General features: G+C 38.6%; 1 protein-coding gene across 3 annotated transcripts in view; it reads right to left on the reverse strand.

Annotated features, from left to right (window-relative positions):
- The window catches only part of SLC12A1 (solute carrier family 12 member 1), a 58,239-nt gene that overhangs the window by 25,253 nt on the left and 8,597 nt on the right, over positions 1-24,389 (reverse strand). For 2 of the 3 annotated variants that reach the window (XM_067555808.1, XM_067555807.1), the window contains 13 exons: positions 22,038-22,172; positions 21,747-21,822; positions 15,243-15,338; positions 13,589-13,728; positions 13,099-13,209; positions 11,949-12,060; positions 11,299-11,423; positions 7,981-8,065; positions 5,972-6,123; positions 5,176-5,283; positions 4,449-4,572; positions 2,911-3,012; positions 116-271 (listed from right to left, as the gene is read on the reverse strand). In XM_067555808.1, coding sequence (XP_067411909.1) covers positions 116-271; positions 2,911-3,012; positions 4,449-4,572; positions 5,176-5,283; positions 5,972-6,123; positions 7,981-8,065; positions 11,299-11,423; positions 11,949-12,060; positions 13,099-13,209; positions 13,589-13,728; positions 15,243-15,338; positions 21,747-21,822; positions 22,038-22,172 — 1,522 coding nt within the window. Of the gene's footprint in view, positions 1-115; positions 272-2,910; positions 3,013-4,448; positions 4,573-5,175; positions 5,284-5,971; positions 6,124-7,980; positions 8,066-11,298; positions 11,424-11,948; positions 12,061-13,098; positions 13,210-13,588; positions 13,729-14,454; positions 14,551-15,242; positions 15,339-21,746; positions 21,823-22,037; positions 22,173-24,389 lie in introns of all 3 variants that reach the window. The other variant, XM_067555806.1, reaches the window with a different exon arrangement.

Consider the following 24,389-nt stretch of genomic DNA (forward strand, 5'->3'; position numbering starts at 1 on the left):
GGCTATGTTGAAAAGGGAATGACCGTAGGGCCTAGGCAGTAGTCTTAGGGATGAGTACAATGACCACTACAACTAACTGCAAAGCATGAACAATGAACGATTTTTCCAGTCTCACCTGGTTTCTTGTATGTCACATAAATATAGAGGAAGAGCTCAATGGCATAAGTGATGAGCGCTGCCCACCAGTTGATGACAAACATGACACCACAGCACAACATGGCTCCGAAAAGTGACACCCACATGTTGTAATACTTGAATGCAGGTCTCCAGCCTGTTTAAATTAGAATCAGAGAAATCAGAGATGGAAAAGGCATTGGGGTGCCACACTGGCCAATGACGGGCCTCTGATTTTGTATCTGTCAGAACATTTGCGTATTGCTGGTGAATGCAGGTAACGAAAGGTATATTCGCAGACCCTGCAGATGGAAGTGATTGTGCTGTAAAAGGGCTCTGATATAGCTCTGTATGCAAAGGATGAAGGCTGAGTTGAGACCTCTTGGATATTCAGACCACTGGGATCTCTTTAGTCTCTCCCTTTGGCTATTGCAGGATTGTTCCCTGCAGTACCTCTTTGATTGCTTTGTCCAGTCTGGTTTTAAACAGCGAGTGCATTTACATGCTTTTGCCAAATCATAGATCACTGATTCAGAACTGAAAATGGATTGTCCTATAACTGCAGGTAATAGGTTATCATCTCCTTTTGATGTATCTGTATAACGTTCGTTAGTGTTAATTGGAGTTCCACACGTGCCAAGAGGAGAATATATCCCAATATTGTAAGTACTCCTGGCTTTTAAACTTAGAAATCAGTTGGGATCACTGAAAAAAAAAATTGCAATGGACTTTACAAAGGTATTATTCCTGCTGCTCTTGAGCTGTGATATTGAATACTTCCCCTGCTCTCAATTAAAATGATGAGTCACCGAGTGAATCTCCACGGTTTGTGGATTTCTACCAGATGTTCTTCAGAACATTTTCTTTGGTGAAGGGAAAAACACTGAAGATATAAGGAGGTCCCCGGCACCCTAACATGAATCATAATAATAATGATGGAATGGGAAGGCACTGTAGTGAAGAAATGTACTGTCCTGCAGCTTTGCAATTATGAGCATTTATTGGCAGGAGCCAAATAAATTAGCTGAAGGAAGCAAGGAAAATAAGGGGGAAAATTGCTATGGTTTTATATGCAATGTTAAGTAGTTATAGACTCATGACTGATGCACACATGAAGAGCACAGAGGTAATTTGTACTGAGCTCTACGGCAGCACAGAGCAGATCTGCATTTGTTCAGCTCTGCAGATAATTAGCAGAAGTGCTTATCTTTTCTGCCCTCTGAACAACTGGCAGCATGCAGACCTATAGGAAGGGAGTTAATATATATGTTTATGCCACCCCTGTGGCTTCTTTCACACTGGAAATAAAGAGTGCATTTCTCTACTGTTTGAAATGAATAATTGATTTGCAGCAGCAGAAAATTGCCTTTACTGTTGGTCAAAAAGGGCATCGTTCAGATGATTCTCCTTTTTTCTGGCTGTCAAACTTTTATTCATGAAAATCAAGAGGATTAGTCTGCCCGTGGTGCTACACATGGGCCTAGATGCTCACCTGTTGCACAGAAGTGGAGAGAGGCCCTTCATCCTTTTCTCCCTCCTCCCCCATCCAGGACTTTCAGTGGTATAGACTAGTCAGTGGTCAGAGCTTGGACCCAAACATTAAGCAGAAGCCTCTGGGTATCTGGGATACCTACCTCATGGATCCCAGTCACCCATGTGGAGGAACTCTTGCAGTTGCTCTACAACCCTGCTACTAGCTATGGCAAGCCTATTAGCCGTGCTGCCATTCTTTTGTTGGTTTGTTTCTGCTCTATGTAACCCCCTGATAGGGGCTATCATTTCCAGTAATAGTCTTACTATTAGTAATAACTTACTACAAAATGCCCTGAAGAGTTTCTGCAGTCACGGGGAGAAGGGCATGCTACTTGATGTGGCTTTTCCCCTCTTCCTCTCCCACCCCCGTCTATATTTCTGGCCTACCCACTTTCCACAAGTGACTGATGGGCCATGTAGAGTTTTGCAAAGGGGGAGGTGGAAGTGATTATGTAGCAGGGAAAGCATCCCATGTAGCAGCTTATTCCATTGTTTTGCTCCCTTCCATGCTGAGCAGCTGCAGGGAACATGAGGCTTTATATTTCCAGAGCCAAGTTACAGTGTAAGAGAGAGCCATTAGTCTTAACTTATAGAGATAAGTAAGGTTTGTCACAGTCTTCAATGGAGCATGGTCAGGCCTCACATTGTGCATCTTATTTGTTTGCAGTGTTGTAGCCATGTTGGTCCCAGGATATGAGAGAGACAAGGTGGGTGAGATACTATCTTTTATTAGATATTTTATTTATTTATCTTCAGGTCTGGGAAAGGAGAGCTCTGTGGAGCTCAAAAGTTTGTCTCTTTCACCAACAGAAGTTGGTCCAATAAAAGATACGACCTCACCCACCTTGTCTCTATCATGTATCCTAGGCTACGTTTACACTGATGGCGGCAAAATCGCTGCCGCCAGATCGATCTTTCAGGATCGATTGAGCGGTCGGTGAGACCCACTCAATCAATCAGGAAGTTGACTGAGTAAGTTCACCCCCTCAAGTAGCGTAGTGCTGCGTCTCAGCACAGTGTGAACAGCGCACAGAAGGGAAGCTGAGCAGTCGACGTCAGTTACGCAAACTACTCTGCGTAGTTTGCGTAACTCCCGTCGACTGCCGCCGAATCGCGGGGTGTGAACCGGTCCTTAGTCGTTTTACAGACGCTGGAGATTTCTCTGGATTGCAGCTAAACATTAAGACACCCTTTTTATACTATTTTGATATGACTGACTATGATGCCTGCTACATTTAGTTCATTGTGGGCCCTAAAACTAACCTGGAGATTTCGCATATGATGCGTGAAAACAGGAGAAGTTAATAAGCGCGTATGAAGCCAGGAAAAAGTTGGAGATGATGGGTGCAATGGTGTTGAGTTCAGCTGCAAGAAAGAAGCACAAGTTAGGTTTCAAATGCATGTGTTTCTGATGGGATAGGGGTTAGACAGCTAGTTCCTCAACATGCACTGATGGTTGGATATCGGAGAAGTTCAAGTTACACCTGCAAAACCTGGGTATCTTTCTGGTGGGGCTAATTTAGGGGCAGATTGTGGTAGCCTTACTCATATTGGGAGTACCTGACTCCACAAATGATATAACTGACTTTAATGATGCTACTTGTGATGTAAGATACCATTCAATGGAAGAACATCACAATCTTTAATTTTGGTTTAAGCATTTTAAAAATGTAATTCTGTGGATGATGCACTTAGAAACAAAAGGGTAACTGTGAATTTATTTTCTTTACTTTTTAAGAAACATTCTAAAACAACACATCACACAGCTTGAATTTGAAGTCTTATGAAAAATTAACTTAAATTCCAAACATCACCAAACTGTTGCTAATAATGATCAAAGATTGAAAGCAGTAGCTGGAATCTCCTAGGACCAGTGCTGTGAGTTTGTGCAGAAGTCAGTGGGAATTTGTTGTGTGGAAGGTTTGCAAAATCAGTTTGGTTTGTGTATTACTTAAAAGAGATTTGAAATGAATGCCAAATGGAAAGAGTATAAAGAAATGTCTAAATGCCTGTGCCTGATTTCCTTACGTGCTGAGCATGTGCCTCTCAAGCTGAAGTAAATTGTGGGTGCTTAGCACCTTTGAAAATAAGGCCAGAATGGCAGTAATAACAAACTGTCAAAGATCACTTATGTGTCCTGTTCACATTATGGGCCTGATCCTACTTCCTCTGAGGATAAAGGAATGTTTGCCATTGTTTTCAGTGCGAGTACATTCAAGTCCCATATAATTTCTAACCAGTTTATAGATTTCTCTAACCTGTAGTTAAATATTAAAATACCAGATTTGTACAATTTCAGTATTACTTTTGCTTCTCATTATAACTTAATACTAATGCCTCTGGAATGGATGTTAATGTCTCACCTATTCCTTGTGCAGCAAACGTTTTATCAATGGATTCAGTTAAGATTCTTTTGCCCTGAGTGTTTGCTTTGATAGAAGGTGGTCAATGGCCAAAATAACAAATATTCTTGCCTTGAGCCATAGTTAGTGGGTCAAAGGTAGTGTGTGGCCAGGACTAGCTCACCCATTGGTTGGGGGCACACCAATTAGCACCTATGCTGAGTGTTTTGAATAATGATGTATGACTAAGAAGCATTAATAACCAGTGGCAACATAAAAGGCGTTTTGCATTCACACTTTTGACTTTCTTGCAAAATGAAATTAATTAAAAACACTTACATTAAATTAAATGCCAAGATGGAGAGGGATTTAAAAATTGATATTTTTTATGGAAATGAATTTAAATTCTCAGTTATTTGTTTCTAAATTATAGTTGGGAACTGGAACAAATATACAAACCAATCAAAATGAATGCCATAGCAATAATGAAAGTAAGAACGTATCCTCTGAGTGGTTCATTGTTCTTCCCATGTCCTTTAGCGAAGAAGTGAAGTGCTTTGTAGATGTTATCCTTGCAAAGAGCCTGGTAGATAAATCACAATTTAATAGTCCTTTCTGCATCAGAAAAAGTTAGTTCATACTTGGGAAAGCTAGCCCAAAACTATGCATGCTCTAGTAAGGAACAATTATATCTATCTCAGGTATTTCCAAGATATTTATCATCATGGTATCAAAGCTCTGAAATAAGATGATAATCAACATGCTGTATGTAATACAGTAGCTAAATAAAATCAGTGATGCTTAACTCTCAGTGTGTTACAAACACTTACCAAATAAGTCTCACAAAACCCATGAGAGGTAGCTAAATGGGGGAAACTAAGGCACCAATTAGTGACTTGTCTAAATCACACAGCATCAGCAAGTCTGTGGCAGAGCTGGGATTTAAACTCAGGAATCCCACAGTTCTTGCCTCTCAATCCCATGCTCAGATTAGTAGGCCATGCCTCTTTCTGTAGTAAAATATTAAGATCTTTCTAAAATATTTTAAATACTTTTTTATGCAGATGTAAAAAAATGTTGATTTTTGTTTGAAAAATAGATCACTGCTGGTAAGGAGATATAGATCAGCAAATTATGTATCTTGGGAGGAAATTGGGTAGAAGGAAATTGATGTTGTTTATTGTACCTGGAAAACCTTGGGTGCACTGACCAGTGAGGCTAGAGCTGATGAGAGAGTGGCAGAAAAGATTCCTGCAGTGATTAGAGGACCAAAGCCAGAAACCATGCTCATAACCTTTAGAAACAACAAAAGTAAAGAACTGTCAGGCTCAAGATTAGGATACACCTATCCATCATAGCTATTTACATGGTCCCAGTTACCAGAGTACCTCAGCACCTGATCTGTGTTTATCTGCAAAACACCCCTGTGACGTAAGGAAATACCATTATCTCGGTTTACAGTTTGGAAACTGAGGCACAGAAAGACTAAGAACCAGATCTTTAAAAGTATTTAGGTGCCTAACTCCCATTGCAATCAGTAGCAAATCTTAACGGTGATCTCAGCAATTTTAAGGCAAAATAACTTCTCAAATGTATGGAATGTGTGACAGTCAGATGTGCCGATCTCTTGATATAAGAGCAGCTGAGGTCACTTTAAGGCTTTTCACTAGAGTGTGAATTTCATGATGTGGGGGCATGGATTGCTTTTTAGTATCTTATGGAGATGACATTAAAAGCTGTATGGAGTGTTGGAGAGAGCTCTTGAGTGTTGTAAGCAATGTGAAAGTGGCAATAAATGCAGGAGTCTTTCTCTTTGTAACTTATTTTTATGGTTTTCATGTTTTGAGTTGGGGTGTGTGTCCTGATGCAACCTTAACTGTCAATAAACAAAGTGTGAGGGTTTACATATGTGAGTGTATCATTGTGCGTGTGCTTGTATCATTTATGATTATGCATATTATGTAAATAAAACACTTTAAAACCTGGAAATTGTTCATCAGCCCAAAACGACATTCCTGGGCTTCACAGCTGGAAAAATCATAGCCAAGGGTGCAGGCAGAGGATCCATTACAGTTCATTCCAGATACAACTGTGTTATTGATGTTCCCAGTAGCATCACGTACAACACAAGCAGCTGGGGAAACAACAGAGTATGATTATCTCCCTTACTTGTGGCAACAGATGAATGTGTACTCCCCACACTTCGGAGCGTAGTCTGTATGGATTTTGTACAAGTGGTTGCTTCGGTTTTATCCGGCCATGGTGTATAAAATATTTTCTTTTCAATAGGATAAGATCACTTCTCTGGATTGTGAACTTGGGCCAGTGGGGGGACTGTCTTACTCAGAGGAGTGGAACACCACGTACTTTTGAAAATGATCTGAATTAACTCAGAGTAGATATAGTGATGTATAAAGTCCATATATGAGCCCTTCTAAAAATACCAGTCATGTTGTCAAATGGTTTAGAGTCTGAGCATACATTTCTTGTCTAGCCAAGACACCCATTGGCTTCAGAGGTCCAAATCCTCCGCTGCTGTAAATCAGTGTAGCTCCATTGAAGTCACTAGAGTTATACTGATTTATACTGGCTGAGAATTTGGCCCGAAGTCTTTTTGTTACTAATGATATTTATGTTCACTTTATTTTTTGTTCCTTCCCCACAGAAGAAGGAAGAAACTTATGAAGCTCTGATCTCAACAGCTTTAGTTGCTAATGCCTTGATGATGACCTGTTCTGTTCGTTCCCTCTGAAGCAGCTGGCACTGGCCACTGTCAGAAGACAGGATACTGGCCTAGATAGACCAGTATGGCCTATCTTATTTCTAATATTTATATTTATACAGTTTTTTTCAAACATGTCCAAACAAAAATGTTTTAAGGATTCTGACAACCCATTATATATTTAGCAAGCTGATCTACACACTGAACAAAAATGATTACATCCACCACTGAAATGTAGCCCCCTCTAGGGTTCAAATGCAGCAACTGCTTAACAGAACAAAGCAACATTACACAGGTTTACAGCAGAATTCACTTTCTGAAACTGAAATTGCAGGGAGAATGTAGATATACAGAATGCAATGACCAAAGTTGCAACATGGCTAGGGCAACAGGGACAGCAGCTCTGCTTTTGCATAAAGTGCCAAGACCCAAAAAGTCAAAAGACTTTGGTTTTTCTATCTCCTCTGAAAGGAAGTATCCTACAGGGCCCTAGCACATGCCTGGGCACATAATCAGAGGGGAAAAGCGCCACTTACTAAATAGTTTCTTACAGCACTGTTAAAATGGAAAGAAACCTTTATTTCTTGATCAAAGATTTATTGCACCCTTTGTAATGAGATTTTAATTGAATGTTTGCCTTATGCAGACTATGGCTGCAGTACAAGCCTGCTTTCTATCTTGTGTTTGTTCTGCTGAACTTTCATTTCCAAATTCCAGTGCCAAAGGGCACCTTCTGACCCAACGTTTCTTCTTTAATTGATTTCTTCTGTTTTGAGATGTGAATGCTCAGAGTTTGCATGTAACTCCTGTCACTTATGTGTGCTCTAATGCCAACAAGAGAGCAAGTGGAGGCCACTTGGAGAACTTGCATGTGAAAGAGGAGCAAAATCATGAGTAGCTTGATTTGTGGTACTTCTACCCTTGTCTACCAAACCAGTTTGTTCATATGTACTGTACATGGATGGTGTCTGTTGTCGAATCATTTGGCATAGTGGAATTTCCTTATAATATAAAAAGAATCTCTTTACCCATATGTAAGCACACATTTGGCTAAATTTTATCCAGATGCCACATGGAGATTATTGTTTCTATTGAATGGTTTGTTTTGTTTTTGCTTTTTAAATACTATAAAGCCAAAACAGCTGTCTTACTACATAGCAAATCCTCCAGATCAAAAGAAATGATGAGGTTGACTGTTCATCTGAATATAGAGCTCTAAACCTACTTAACTATATTAATTATGATAGAAAACAGATGTTCACTACTTACCTACACATATTGCAACTCCTAGGTAGGCAACAGTTGTAATCAGAATGGCCAACATTGTTCCCTTGGGTATAGCAGCTTGTGGGTCCTTCAGAATTATAATTGCAAAGATTGTTGTGAGTTCTTTATATATTTGTAAATTAAGATCTTAGGCTCTGATTGTTTACAAATTAGCAAGTGTTGGTGCTGCCACTTTGTGAGATGCAAATAATTTTGTTTGTGTGGGAGTTGTTACCAGTTATATCTGCACAAGAAACTCACCTCTCCAGCATGGGGATAGAGTGAGACACTTCTGTGGCACCATTCCCCTCCTATGGATGCTGTAAAGGAGGCACTGCAGGTCCAGACTCCATGTAGGGGAATGCCATGCTGCAAGAATCCTTGGCTGTACATTAGGGCACCTTTAAGTCCCTTGTGCACCAGCAGTGGCCCTTAGATGGGTAGTTTGGTTGAGAGTTTAATGATTGAAACTAACTGTACAATTCTATTAGCCAATAAGGTTAAATAGTCATTTTGAAAGAAAAGACAATACTATTACTGTTAGAAGCTAATTACCAGTTATGCCCAAAATGAGCTCCTTCCTTTCAGATTGCTTCTACTTTTACATTAGATTATTCAGGAAAAGTCTGCTATGTGTTATTGCTGGGAAAGGCCAATGTGTTGGGTCAGCATTTCTTCTATAAACTATAACTGAAAACCTATATCAGCACTGTTCATGCTTCAGTGGAGAAGGAGCTCTAAGACATTCTATTATTAATTCTGATTTTTAGGAGATTTTAATACCATAAAAAATTCTTGCAGGCTATAACTTGGTATATACTTGTTCAGCCTAAAAAGTAATTTTTTGTTAATTTTCTTTTTAAATTGGTTTAATGAGGATTTTTTTTTTTACTTAAAGGAGCATGAAATGTCTATTTTTACATTTTTTCAGAATTTTTTGGACCTTTATTAAACTGATTTGTTTTTCCAAATGAAATTTAGCAAATCATTGTGTGTAATGTGGATGAATTTAATTAATTATGTTAACTCTTAACATTATCAAACAAGAATTAATGTAGTAAATTTTCACTGGACTAAAAACAAACAAATCACTTCAGTTCAATATGAAACTTTAACCTCCAGTCATTATGGTTTTTAACACATGCAGTCCCGGTGTTCGTATGTCAAGTAGCCATTGTATAGAAGGGGTCTTATGCTGCAGTCCTGAAACATTAACTAGAAGGACATTTACTCAATATGCCATCAACCTTTCAAGGTCTGTGAAGCCCTTGAAGTCAAAGCAAAGACTCCCACTGACTTTAATGAATTTTGGATAAGGTCCTTAATGAATGAATGCCTGCTTGCCTGCTACAGAGACATGATTGTTTAATTGTTTGCTACAAACTTTAGAGGTAGTTTAGTTCGTCTACTTCCAAATGTTAAACTACAGCTTATGTTGTGTTTCAGGTTTCTCTTTAGGCTGATTAATTTCTCTCTAGGTTGATGCATCTAAGCATCGACAGTGGGGGATTTCCATTGTGGATGGGGCTATGGAAATGTACATATAGCCATGGCAATCCAGCTCTGTATGGCTGATGCTGGGCGGGAATGTTATGTGTCCCACCAACCCATTCATTCCCACCCTTTCCTAGTTCCTGAGTGGTTCCCTAGATCTGTGGAGAGTACTCCACATAGTCTGGGAAGGAAGAGATGCTGTTATGGAAGCTTTACTGAGATGTATGTAATTCCTTTCACATCTGTGGCCTGCCAAGCAAAGGGCTCAAACATCAAACCAGACAGTAGGTTTGATGAACTAATGGGGATTCTCTCAGGCTGGACTGAGGAGGGACTGGTTCAGTCTCCACAGAATGCTCCCAGTCTAAAACCAATCATGTAAAAAAACCAACCCTCCATCACAAATGCTATTGACTGGACTCTATCATGTTTACGCCTATCGAGGAGCACCTGGCTTTGAAAGCAGCCCCCTTAAAACAAAGGCAGGCGAAGCTTTTGTGAGCAGACACCTGAGGGAAGAGGGGGATTCGCCTTTCTCTGAAGCATGGGGCACAGATCACTTGCTGGTTTGAACTAGAGTAAATGGTGGATTCTCTGTAACTTGAAATTTTTAGCTCAAGATTTGAGGACATCCGTCATTCAGCAGAGGGCATGAACCTATTGGAAGAGTGTGCAGGTGAGCTTCTGTGGCCTGCAATGTGCAGGAGGACAGACTAGATGATCTTGATGGTCCCTTCAGGCCATAACTGCTCAGTATGAGTAAGGACGACAAAAGTGGCCCTTAGATAGAGCTGGTCAGATACTGGTAAACAGTTTGTGGATGTTTTGCAAATACTTGAGTATTAAATCGATTTGACTGGAGTTGAGCCCTTTAACAGTGATATGTTCACAAAACCAGACTGTATGATAAGGCACAACAACTTCATTTGACATTTAATTTATAGGTGTCCTACCCATTAGAATATTTGGGAGACCATTTTTATAACTCATATACTAAATCCAAACAACCGATGTGTCACAAATACTCCACAGACTGCCCTTGGTTCGTTTGTGATATTCTCTGAATATTACTGAGTACCGACTATCTTCACAAATATTGGGACTGTTTCACCAGATGCATTGCAAAGCCAGAAAAGCCCCAAATTAGCAGATTTTTGTATGTCACAAGTACGATTCAATCAGCTATAATATTAAGATGGTTTTATATTATCTATTTACTGATATAAAAACTAGAGGGCACTCATAGTTAAAGCTAATGCCAAATCCTTAATTTACTAGTTTGCTTAGATATGGGAAACATCACTGAAAGATTTATGACCTAAATAACTTATATAAGTTGCAAAGGTAAAGGGGGGAACACATAAGGGTCTGGGCTCCTTTTTCACATGAGCTTTCAATTTCCTTTTTTTTTTTTTTGATGTGTGTAAACTTGAGTTTTACAGCATACTTTTCAGCATGATATAAGGGTAATTACAAAGCAATTGTAATGGAATTATACAGCTAATTTCCATGTACAACATCCTGATAATGGATCCCGTTAATGTTATTTTCTTTTGGATTACTGAAACACCCTTTTCAAGAGCCGTAATTTACTTTCTGCAGACCAAATTTAAATGAAGTAATTTTGTGTACATAGCTGTATTACATTAGAAGGAAAATGGAAACCAATGTTCTTAGATAATAAAACACTTTTAAAAATGAGAATTTTGCCTTATGGAATTACTTGTGTGTTTGAAACTGAAAATAGTGTTGATTAATAATTTTGTATCTTATTCATGCTTGCCCTTCTATACCTAACCAGTATTATGAAGTAAATAAAATCCATACCTCCAAATCTCCTGAGATATTGGCCCCTGCAAGAATGCCAGTAGCTGCTGGGAAAAAAATGGCAAAGACCGAGAAAAATCCTTCACCTCTGAAATCTGGTCCAAAATTTTCTGCAAATATTGAGGCTGCAAATACAAATGAAAATCAAACACATCACCAAGATTTGATTCTGAAATAATGTGGTGAAGTAGGTAAATTAAATAGCCCGTCACCTCTAGAAGACTAGGTTCCAATCCATTTTAGCTCATAAGTGAAGCAAATTTGATCATCTCAGTCTAGTTCTCTGCAGTGCATGTTTCTCCAAATCAAAGAACTACAGTTCAGTATTGAAATAATAGGAGTGTTCCAGGTTCAAGTTAAAATATTTAGACAAAACCATTTGCTGACATATAAATGGCTCAAGCTGCTACTACCAGTGTCAGCTTCAGAGGCACTTACAGGTTCAAAGGTAAAAATGGACTAAATCCAGTTACCCAGAAATACATTTTTTAAAAACTGGGTTCCCTTAGTTTACATGCTCATTTGTCTTTGGATAAAAGAGCCTGATCTTGTAGCTGTTCTCAAAGGGAATTTTGCAGAACTAAAGGCTGCAGGACTGGACCAAAAAAACATTAATTCATTTTAAGTTACTTGGTCATAACAACACTTGCCTTGGTAATTAAAAAAGCCTCTTGCCTTCTTTTCATTGCTGGTTGGAATGACTGTTCCAATGAAGAAATTTGCAATGGCAATCAGAAGAATGACTAGAAGAATTACTTGAGCCTGTTTAACAGAGACAAATACATTTTACTAGTGGATTCTCTATTGTTTTGAATATGGTGGTAGTTATGTATGTAGTGGTATTTATGTATTATTTATGATCTATTTCAAATTTCTGCAGTATTAGAGCACACTCAGCCACGGCTTGGGCAGATGATTCAATAATCAAGATGACTAAATAGACAAATTGCCTTAAGTTCTATGACAATAACAAATATTTTGTAACAAGGAATGGATATAAATACAGAAAGTTAAAGCTACCACTTTATATTGTAGTTTGCTTCCTATACAAGAAAAGGAAAAGTGAAATAGCTGATGGATAAATATTTCGATTAAGACATTTTATATTGTTTGATTAGTTTCAGGATGTTGTTACTTCATGGGTTATTATGTCTAATTGACCACTCTTACAAGTAGCTCTAAATTCCCATCACAGCAGAACATAAAGATAAGTTGTTATTCTGGACTTGATTTTGACATATAAGTTCCAGTCTCTTAGATGTAACGGTTCCTTTATTTTGTGGGTGTCTCTCCCATTAATAGAAGTGACTGAGATTCTTAACTTTTGAACAGTAGACTGTAAAGCATAAATCATTAGAGGGTAATGAATGTATTACTATAACAGCCCACTTTTGGGCCAGTATTCTTCTCAGAGTAGTATGGCTACACTGTGTATTACTTTTATTATTATTATTTCCATAAAACTGTACAAAAAATAAAAGGGGCAGCTATCCAAGACCCTAGATGATCCTGCATATATTACAAAAACAAATAAAATTAAACTGCCTGCAGAACACAAAACTCCTCTTCCCCCACAAATGTGTATGTAGAAAAGAGAGAGCATGTGGCCTAACTCTGCTTCCACTGACATCAATAGTGAACCTCCATTGACTTCAAAGGGAGCAGGTAAGCTAAGGCTGAGTCCTTTTGAAAATCCCACCTGTCATATGTAGATCTCAACCTCCAAACCCTTGTTTTATTCTTATATAACATGTTCTGCAGTGTAATAATACATATTTATACATAACTTTTAAAGCTTACCTTTGCTTCCCATTCCATACCAGCCACAGAAATGCCCAAAAGAACCACTACAGTAATGGAGCCTACTATTCTGATGTCGTTGGATTCATCCACCATCAATGCATTACTGCTCTGGAAAAGGTAAGAACACAGTTTATATGAGAAGATGGTTAGATCAGACAACCAGATAAAATAGAATGGAATGAGTACATTGGCTTAAACAGTATCAGGGGTTAATAATTTCCTGTGCTAGTTGGTCCTTATTCATTGAGATTATTGGTTGACTAATTAGGAACCTATTCCCTTTAGTAAGTTTGAAGTTCTTATAGCACTGTATAAAACACTTCTGCTATAAGTTAGAAGTGATGGAAAATCTTATTAAGTAGGATTCGTGATCCATTTAGAGAGATCTAAATCACAGATTGAAGCAGTTAGAAAGGGATTATCATTAAACAAAGTTGACAAAATTCCCTGGTTTAACCATATGCAACAAATATATTTTTATATTTACCTTAAGAAGCTCTACAACTGTTTCAGCAAATCCAACTACATACATGGCTACTGCTACAGCATTGGCAAAGGCAAAGATAAGTCCTATTGATCCACCAAATTCAGGTCCTAAACTTCTTGAGATAAGATAGTAAGCTCCACCTGCCAACAGAAAAGACTGTTGCTTTAACATAATTCAACTATTGCCAGATACAGCTCACCTTATTCATATGAACAACTTGGAACACTCCAATAGTTTTGTTTTTTGCTTGAATAATATAATCAGGATTTGCCCTTTTAATGGAGAGGTGCAAATTCGTGTAAGGATGGGTCAAAGAAACTGTTTACAGAAATTCAGCTTACAGAACTTACTGTAGAAGTTCAGATATGAAGTATTGAAAATGACTAGCTACTGGAATCATTAATACCTTTATAGCATGTATTACTTAGTATGCAAACCAGCCCCTAATGGTATGTAATTAAAACACAGAGAAAACATCACTGCTGAAAAGTTCTTTACTTACCTGGGTCCTTCTATTGTTAGTGTAAAAATTTATTCTCCAAGATACAAACATGCACTGTACATTCCTAAAATAGTCCCACAGAGTTAAGCCATAAAGCCTTAAAAGTTTTTGTATTTCTACATAGGTCAATCAGTAATCATAATGAATCATGGTGTTTAATGTCTGACTGTTTTAAAATTAGCTCTGTTGAAGAGACATTGTTATTTGGAGTTAGCTCAGTAAAAGAGATCACCCAAAACTTTTATATTTTGGTTTTTCTTTGCTTTACTTTATCTTACTGGGTTAACACCATTACAACCTCTACATTTTATTCTGAATCAGCCCTGCAGATTTCCATATTTTCCATACAGTTTTATTTACTTACCTCCTCTTACTACTCCATTAGTGCAAATTGCAGACATTGAGATACCTGTTAATGTTGTTACTACCACACTCAGCATAATAACCACGATTCCAAGACCTGAAAAATCCCAAAAAAAGTATGTTCAACCTAAATACCTGCTCAGCACTTGAATTCTGTAGTAAGAAATCACCATTATCCTCTGTGCTGGAAACACCAGGTGTAATCTTCAAGACCCTGAAATGTACTAAACTTTTAGATACAAGTTTCATGAAGTACCTGAAATGCACTAGACTTTGGTATTGAACCAAGGGTAATCACTTATGTTCCAAGAAGCACCTGAAATGTAAAAGGATTTTATAAGGAGAAGTACAGGAAGTGATGAAAGTTAATGTATCCATCGATCTGAATCAGCCTTTAAGCTAAAGGAGTGAGGCTCATAATATTCACTCTCTTCAAGGAAATGTAACCTGAAATGCTCTAAATAAGAATAATCTGTTAAAAAGGTAAGAACAAAAGAGCTCCAGGACAAAGTGGAATCCATTTCTCCTCCAGTCTCAGACAGGAACAGCTGAAATGTACTTAACAAATGGAAGTGAAACTAGGATTTATTAAAATGAGAACTCAAACATTCTAAAATGTGGATAGTGTTGGTTAGATGTATTACCTGCCGGTTCTTCTGGGGTCTAGATGTCTGGTTTGGTTTATCCTTAGCATTGTTGTTATTTTAGGAAATAAGACCTCTGGTTTCTCTCAGAATACATTAAAACCTTTTTGAGTCTTGAGAGCATAAAAAACCCTAAAGATTTTACCTCCACGGACAAACCCATTAGTTGCTATTGCAGAAGTTGACAACCCAGTAATTGAGGTTACTGTAGTGGCAAGAAGAATTATGACAACTCCAAGACCTGTCAGTAATGAAAAGATAAAATATTTTACTTGTGATCCATATTCCTCTAAGTCATTCTGTCTTTAATTCAACTTTCAAACTAGAATCCGAGCTCTGGACTGAATTAATAGTTTGTGGACCATTCATGGTCTGTGGAGCAATTCCAGCTGGTCCAGGTAGCTACTTCTATCGTAATAGCAAAGCATCCATCAGTCTTCAAGCAATGATGTTTTCCGATAGTAGTAGCCCAGTCATAGACTCTGTTATGATTTCCAGAGACTTTTTTGAAACTAATAATAATAATAAACAAGCAAATCTCTTCATGGGTGCCTCATGTCTTTCTTTGACCCACCCCTTTGATACTACAAAAATTAAGCATGCTTAACATGTATAATATGGATGCAACCAAGCAATGTTATGTCTTTTTTTCTTGTCTAGATGGTTGGAATAAATGTGCTATAAGCATTTTAGAGAACCATATTGCATTCATGGAGTTAAAGCTTGGATCTTGAACAAGTTTTGGTTTTTTTCCTATACAAGAAAAGAATGTTATAATTTGGTTTCCATTTTATTCGGCTTTGGTTCTCATATTGTGCCCATCACCATAGTATCTGACCAGCTGATTGGCCACAATAATAGTACACAAATATGCATCTTTGTCAAGTGACTGCTATACACTTAGCCTGGGTCATAGTTACAAATGACCCAAAGATGGAGGGGCAGCAGACACAGGAAGATGACTTAATCACACTGGAGTTTGATTACAGAGATTAGAGCATTGGAGCACAAGATGGGGAGATTCTTCGTTAAAAGTCCTGAACACAGGGAGAGAAAATAAATTGCACAGATCTGCCATAAAATAAGGAGATGTAAGTATGTTACACTTACCACATTAATGAGAATTCACTTTTATTTGCTCTCATTAGAATTTTGTTGTCCTAATGTTTCTTTTTCATGTAAAGAATTACCATAGTTACTGTAGGGAAGGATTGGGTTGGGATTAGGAGGGGATGTGGTTTAGAGAGAATCTTCTTTTTAGCAAGAGGACCAGAAAAATAAACTTTGAGATCCATATAATTAATCAAATACCTGGAAGTTTATTTTAGTAAAAGGTGAATCTCAAAAGGTTCTGAGTTCAGTTCAGATAGTTTGCGTGTTTTTCTTGACCTTACCCATACAGTCTAGGTTCTCTTAACTCTACAAAACTGGACTAGAAAGCACATGAGAATAGGGCTTCTTCTGAGGTTTTCTTCTGAACCACTTTCCTGCTTCTAGTCAAGCAAGAAATATTATAGCAGCTTTTCTCTGATTTTGTTGCTTGTATTTCCTGTGGTGTATTGGAAACTGATTAAAAGTGACAAACTTTCACTTTAAGTGTCAGGGATTTCCTGCTCCTGCTTGCAGGCTTGGGGGTTCTGAAGGAAGCCATGTGATCTGGATTATCTGAGTCAGTAGCAGACAGCCTGGCTGGAAGGAACCAGTTTAAAGACAGGTGGTGAGCTGTGCCTTGCTGCCTTTGGGAGCAGCCTATTTTCTCTCTCTGCTTTGGGTTCTTGTGTGTTATTATTCTGAATTCTAAGGAATAAAGTAGTGTTAAGTTGCAACCTTCCAGCAAGAGTATCTCTGTTTTCATCTTATTTCTTTGTGTGAATGCTATAAATATGACATTTTCTTTTCTGGCTATGCAGAGGAACGAGAAACGTTTTGGTACAAGTTTGAGGCCAAATACAGAAGTTGTATCTGAACTTCTTCACATTTCCCTACTTCAGTGTTTCCTGCTTTAGTAAATCTATTGCTCCTATGCGGTATGTGCGTCTTCACTTTAAAGTGCTATAGCAAGTAGCAGTAAATATTGGCCCTGACTTGAAACGTGGATATTGTAACTAGCAAACTGCTAGAGGTAGGAGGTACTACTGATGTATGGATTTATCTGCCCTGTTTCTACCAGCTGACTTTAATTCAGCTCAGATAGCTGACTTCATGTCATATTGGATTATTCTATGTATCTAATCCCCAAATTAATGTTCTTTGTTTCTAAAATTATAACCATGGTATCACAGTACTTTAAGACAGAGCAACATCGTGCAGGAGATATAGTGATCTATACCATGATGTTAGCTATTTTAAAAGATAAATCGCACTTATACTATTGACTTGTGAGCTTTAATTTTAACCAAGGATGCACCTATTTGGTGTACACTTCTGTATACAGAGTCAGTTTCTTGGGCCATAGCCTCTCATAGTCTGCACACACAAATCCCACTGAATTCAATGGGAGTTTTGCACCTTGGTGAATGGCAGAATCTGACTTTTTAATCGACTGTTAACTCATTACATTTAATAATTCAGACATACCACTTTCAAAGTAGATTGGACATTTTCCCTGTAATTTGTATAAAGTACCTTCCAGAGCTTTTCAATTACATCTTGATAACATACTTTATCAAAACAAATGTACTAAATAGGGCTATATATTCTGCTCAGTAGACAATTGATGTGTCTGTTTGGACAGAATTTGTTACTAATCCAGAAAAGATGGAAACATTCAACAAGCACAATGCAAGAGATAAATGAGCTAGGCAAAACAAAACAACTAAAAATATTATTCATTGCATTATTATATTGTAACATGCTGGGCAAAATTTTCTAACGGCCTAAAGTTGGCCCCTCTTTACACTTCTGCCTGCCTTCCAAGTTTTGGGGAGCTGCAAAATGGCAGATACAAATTAACAGGATGGTTTTGGAAATGTAACCCTGTAAGTAGCAGATTTAACTACTCTTTTCATAGTTGATAAATTCTTATGATTAGAGAACTTTGTCTCAACTTAATTTTTTCCTCTTTAGCTTGTACCCAAGAAAGGGGGTTGCTCTTTTTCCCTGCTAATGATTGGGATATAAATGTGGCCCAGATGGTGGCTTAACTGATTCATTTAACTTTCATGTTAGCAGCAGTGCCCAGTGAAATCCCCAAGCCATGGTGATGATGAGCATCCATCTCTACTTTGCTTAAATAGCTTGTCTTGAGACATAATGCTCATTGCTTGTAGGATATTCAGAAAATGCATTGGGACATTTATTCAAACAGAATTCAGTGTCCCATTTTAAAAGTGAAACTAATCTGCTTACATACAAGACATGTAATTTAAAAAATCAACAACAAAGCAATAAATAGTAAGAAAGGAGGGCTTGATTATTAGTGAATTACAACCGTAAAATTAAATGTGAAACCAGGGCCCTGGTAACCTCTGTTGTGCAAAGTAACGTTAAGATTTGATTAAAGTTTATATTGTAACCCAGACATATGGATATTAAGTAAGTTGCATTAAAATGAATTACTCTTGCCTATGGCTATTCTCACACCTCAAAACAAAGTAATGCTTCTTGATGATCTCGATAAGTTACTCAACTGCCCTTAAAAAACTAATTTTGCGTGAAACCCTCGAGCAAAGTCTTGGCAATGTTAAGATGTAGAATTTTCATGGCACGGCATACACTTATGTGTGCCCAGTGGCTGTAAACCTCATTTGATATGCATCATAAAATCAGCAAGCACCCCTTTGTCAGGGCCAGCCAGCGTGGAACATTGTAAAAGTATGCAGAGTTCTTCCGTTTTCTTTCAGGAACTTTCTTGCCTTTTCAACCTTATGTCTGAGTAAGTTTATGTTCTTTTTTTCTCTTTTTTTCTTCCAGAAGACCTGTTACACAGAGGTTTCCTAATTGACAATTCAGGGCTCAATCTAGCAATCCTCACTCAAGCAAAATTAATGTGATGCTGATGGTAGTTTTGCCTGAGATGAGATTTCAACTCTTGAAAAGTCTCGGGTGGTGCTTGGATCTGAAGTTTTGTTTCACCTTAGAGATCTAAGTCATGTTTGGATTCTGAATCACCCCAGAGATCAGGCATGGTCAGATCCTAAAATCCAAAGTTTTGGTTCAAGTTCCCCTCTAATACCATTTTATATTAAGATGGGACTATTAGAATAGCAATTAAAAATACCTGCTATTGACACTTTGGAGACTGCTGATCATTGTTGTCATTATTAACCATTATTTGTATTCCATTAGTGCCTCCGGGCCTTGATCAAGGCCCCATTGTTCTAGGCACTGTATAACCACAGAATAAAAAGAGCGACCCTGTCCTAAAGAGCTTACATATATAAAGTAAATCTGTGCACAGTCTGCACCAGAAATTGGAAGTGACAGAAGAAGAGAGAGACTTGGCTCTGTGGGTTGATCACAGGATGACTATGAGCCGCCAGTGTGATGTGGCTGTGAAAAAGGCAAATGCGATCCTAGGATGTATTAGGCAAAACATTTCCAATAGTCCTAGAGAAGTATTAATGCACAATAATGCACAAGGAGCTGGTAATATTCCACATCAGGTCCTGTGTACAGTTCTGGCCGTTCATAGAATTGTAGGACTGGAAGAGACCTCGACAGGTCTTCTAGTCCAGTCCCCTGCACTCGAGGCAGGACTATGTATTATCTACACCATCTCTGACAGGTGTTTTGTCTAACCTGTTCTTAAAAATCTCCAGTGACAGACATTCCACGACCTCCCTAGGCAATTTATTTCAGTGCTTAACTACCCTGACAGGAAGTTTTTCCTAATGTCCAACCTAAACTGTCTTTGCTACAATTTAAGCCCATTGCTTCTTGTCCTATTCTCAGAGGTTAAAGAGAATGCTCCTTGTAACAACCTTTTATATACTTGAAAAATATTATCATGTCCCCCCTCAGTCTTCTCTTCTCCAGACTAAACAAGCCCATTTTTTTTTATCTTCCCTCATAGGTCATGTTTTCTAGACCTTTGAACATTTTTGTTGCTCTTCTCTGGACTAAGGAGATATGATTGTTCTTTACAAATACACTGGGGAGTAAATACCAGGGAGGGTGAAGAGCTATTTAAGATAAAAGGACACAAGAACATATGGATATAAATTGGCCATGAACCAGTGCAGGCTGGAAATTAGAAGAAAGATTCCAACCATAAGAGGGGTGAGGTTCCAGGACAGCCTCCCAATAGGAGTTGTGGGGGCAAGCAACTTAATGACTTTGAGAGAGTTGGATAAATGTGAGTGCAGTTGTGTGACAGGGCTGCTTGTGATGGTGGGGAGCAGGGCTTGATTCAGGGTTTCAGCTGCTGGCAAGGGTCAGGAAGGGATTTCCCCCCACCCCAATATGTTCTGGAAGGACTTTTTTAACTTCTTTCTCTGAAGCATCAGGTGTGGCTGTGGCTGGAGATGGGACATAGGATGGGGTGGGCCAGTGCTCTGAGGTGGCATCAGGCTTCTCTCTCTCAGGTGCTTGTCTGGCTGGTTTTTGCTCACATGCACGGGGTCTAACTGATCACCAAATATGGAGTTGGGAAGGAATTTTCCCCCAGGTCAGACTGGCAGTGACTGGGGGGGTGGTCATCTTGTCTGCAGTGTGGGGTGCAGGTCATTTGTCGGATTATCAGGGTCTATGTCACTTAATCATTTCCATGCCATTGCAAGGGCGTCGGGCACTGGTGCACCTTGGGCCCTCCTGTTCTCTGCCTGTGGCACATTATAGCCTAGTTCCCCGTGGGTTGTAATACTATGGTCTCTTTTTGATTGTTCAGTTGTTGGGTTTAGTGTGCTGGTGCTGGGTGGTGTTGGTGGCTTGTGATACACAGGAGATCAGAGTAGATAATCTGATGATCCCTTCTGACTTTAAACTCTGTGACACTGTGATTTTACATTCCTAAATAAAAGCCTGATACTGCAAGATGCTGAAGACCCCTGTGAGGTGGTTAGCACTCTCATCTCCCATTGACTTCAGTGGGAGTTAGGGCACTCAGTACCATATAGGACAGAGCCCGCAGGGTCCAACTCCTACTGAAGTTGATGAGTCATTATATTAAATTCAGTGGGAGTTAGATAGGATGCAGACACAATGAAAATGGAAAGATCCTGCACCACAAAATGTACTTTATTAATTTATTTGAAAAGCTTAGTTGAGTTTGAATAAGATATTTCCTAGTGCCACTTGTATCTGGTTCCATATTGTAGTTAAAAATAGCATGTGAATGACCGTTTGGGTTCGTGGATTAGCAAAGTATGAAGTTGTGAAGGTCAACTGTGCATGAGTATACGTATTATAAATTGTCCTCAGTCATGAAGTGTAGAGCTCTTACTGGTTCTAAATACAAATTTCACCAAAGATGGGGGTTATGATATGTTTATGTATATAGTTTACACACACATCCCTCTAAGCAGTAATTTGGCTGGGAGTCTGGAAAATTCCAGTAGTTCATAACTCTTGTACCCTAGCAAACACTTGGAAGGCCAGAATTAGTGCAACATGCAAACTCATGTTTCAGATTAAATATTAATTGTAATCATGTGTAGTTTCTACCCTTTATTCTTTGTGCTGTTGAAAAAGATATTGAAAAAATACATACCGATTCCAGCTTGACCTACAATCCAGGACAGTCGAATGAAAAGCATCACTCCCCAGATATTCAACATGCATCTCACCTAAGTTTTAAACAAACAATGTTACATCACTGTAAAATTGCAAACAGTATTGTGAATAGCTAGAAACTTGGTAAGGTTCATTGCAGAAAATGAGTAGGCTTTTTAAAAGCAGCAAACAAACCACCTGTGTTTTAAGGGAATTTAGAATTACTGATCTCTTAATTTTTGTAATATACAGATTGTTTTCTGGTAGGAAGATTTAAGGTTTCTCTCACCAGCACACCTTTCACCCATCCAAACTTCACAAAACCCCCTTTGTTTTCTTCTTCCTTATTGGCTGCCGCTTCATCTCCTGGAGTGCCGTCTCCATTAGTAACTCTGTCGACTGAACTGGGGTTCACTGCTATGTTCTAAAAAATCACATAGAAAATAAATATATTCTGTACAGTTGATCAACAATATATTAAGTAGATGACAACTAGCTACATAAGCAACACACGAAATATAGGATTCAAAATAAAAGTGTATTTTGCTTTCCTTGGAAGAGAATGTTATCCTCTTACTCACACTAAATAGTAGCTGAACTATTCAAGATATAATTCAGAATGAGCAAGTGAATCACACTCTGAACGTAATTCTGTTTGTGTGAGTTTATGGGTAAACCTAAACAGTATACAGCATATATACCATACTTATATGTTTGTATAGCATGTAGCATTCTGAGCTAGTTGACCTTTAAATGCTACTGCAATGTAAATTATTGTTGGTGTTGTTGATGATAATAATAATAATAAATATATACATAAATAAGAATAAATGCCGACTACAGAAACTAGAGTTTGCTGAATACTGCTTGGCAAATAAATTATTTGATGAATTCCACCATTTTTCATCAGATAATACATTCACCAAATATAACTTTGTGGAATTTGACCAACTTTGTAGCTGGTTAAGTACTCTTCAGTGAGAATGTTATTTGATGAATACCAGCGAAATGCATCTAATAATACATTTAAATGAATAAGCTCTTCTACTGTTTAACTAGCTGTAATAGAAGCATAAGCACACAGGGTCAAGTACTGGCATACTGGTGCCATAACCACATGCCAAATGCAGAGTTAATGTGTGCCCACATCCTGGCTTTGAAGAGCCTCCTCCCTACAGACAGAGGAAGGCCTGAACCAACTTCCCAGAGTTTTGGGAAAGTTCAGATCTGGGTGCAGATTTGGATCTATTTCTGTCTTGCTAATGGGACAACCAAAACCCCCAATGCTACTCCCCTGAGCTTTTCAGAAAGTTCAGCTCCAGGTCTTCACCTTGCAGCTTGGATAGGAATAAATTGTGTTACAGGATTATGTCTTGCAGCCATTGGTGGGACAGGTAGTATCTGTGGACTAACATAGAGACCTTGTCCCTGACCTCTAAATTATGCTTCATTGCTCCCTTCTGGGTTTCATCATATGAAGGGCCTACAAGTTTCTGGGAGAATCAGCATAAGGGCAGACACCCAGTTGCAAGGTGGGCCCTGTGTGAAGTAAGATACATGGGCCTTCTTGAAGGCTTTTGTGAGTTTACATAGCCCATTGTGGTGAGAGAGGGGGTCAGAGAGATAGAGGAAGTTGGTAGTTCAGGGAACTCGGTGCTTTTCAGGACTTGGTGAGGTGTGAGAGGGTAACTATACAAAGGGGGGAAGGGAGAGGGTGACATACTAGGGCATAGACATAGCTGGGCTCACAATTAATGAATGTGGCAAGTTGTGTGTGTGTGTGTGTGTGTGTGTGTGTGTGTGTGTGTGTGTGTGTGTGTGTAAAAGAGATAAAAGGAGGTAGAAAAAGGCCATTGGGGTAGCAAAATCATGGTTCCTTACTAGGAAGGGGAGAAGCAGGGGGATCAGAGAGTAGTGTACTGCTACTCTAATGGCAAATGTCTAGGGTAGATTCCAGCCATACAGTGCAACACCCACCTAGGTATGTTGCATAGTGTCAGCTGGCCCGTGCATGCCCAACCAGAACTTGACCTGTAGTTTACGCACACATATATTAATGTAGAAATATATAATATATAGTATTTTATTGTATGTGTAATTAAAACTGTGAAAAACACAATAGAAACATACATAAATTCATTATCATCACACATCTTACAAAATCTGCTTACAATGAACCTCATACAACATTAAGCGTACCATAAAGCAGAAGCATCTCTTCTTCTGGAAAGCAATGTAGTCCAGGGGATAGGCTACCTGATTGGGAGTCACGAGAAATTAATTCTGTTTCTGGATTTGCCATTGATTCAGTGTTTGATATTGAGCAAAGCCAAAATTTCTAAAAGTGGCCTCTAATTTTGGCCACCTCTGTTGTTAAGGGCTGGTCTATACTACAGAGTTTTGTTGACAAAAGCCTACTTTGTCAACAAAACAGTGGAGGTATACACACTGGAATGCTCCTTTCACCGATGTACCTCCCCTGCTATGCTGACATAATAAAACCATCTCAACAAGAGGTGTCGGGCTTATGTGGGTGTATTTAGGGCGATGCAGTGTCAGTGTGGACACTGCATTCCTTACATCAGCTGTTGGCTGTCATTCTTGTCAATAGCTGTGAAATTGACAAGAAAGCCAGGCAGCT

This window comes from Emydura macquarii, unplaced genomic scaffold (assembly GCF_026122565.2).
Source record: "Emydura macquarii macquarii isolate MOO-44397 ecotype Brisbane River unplaced genomic scaffold, CSIRO-AGI_Emac_v2 contig_1644, whole genome shotgun sequence".
Lineage (NCBI taxonomy): Eukaryota > Metazoa > Chordata > Testudines > Chelidae > Emydura > Emydura macquarii.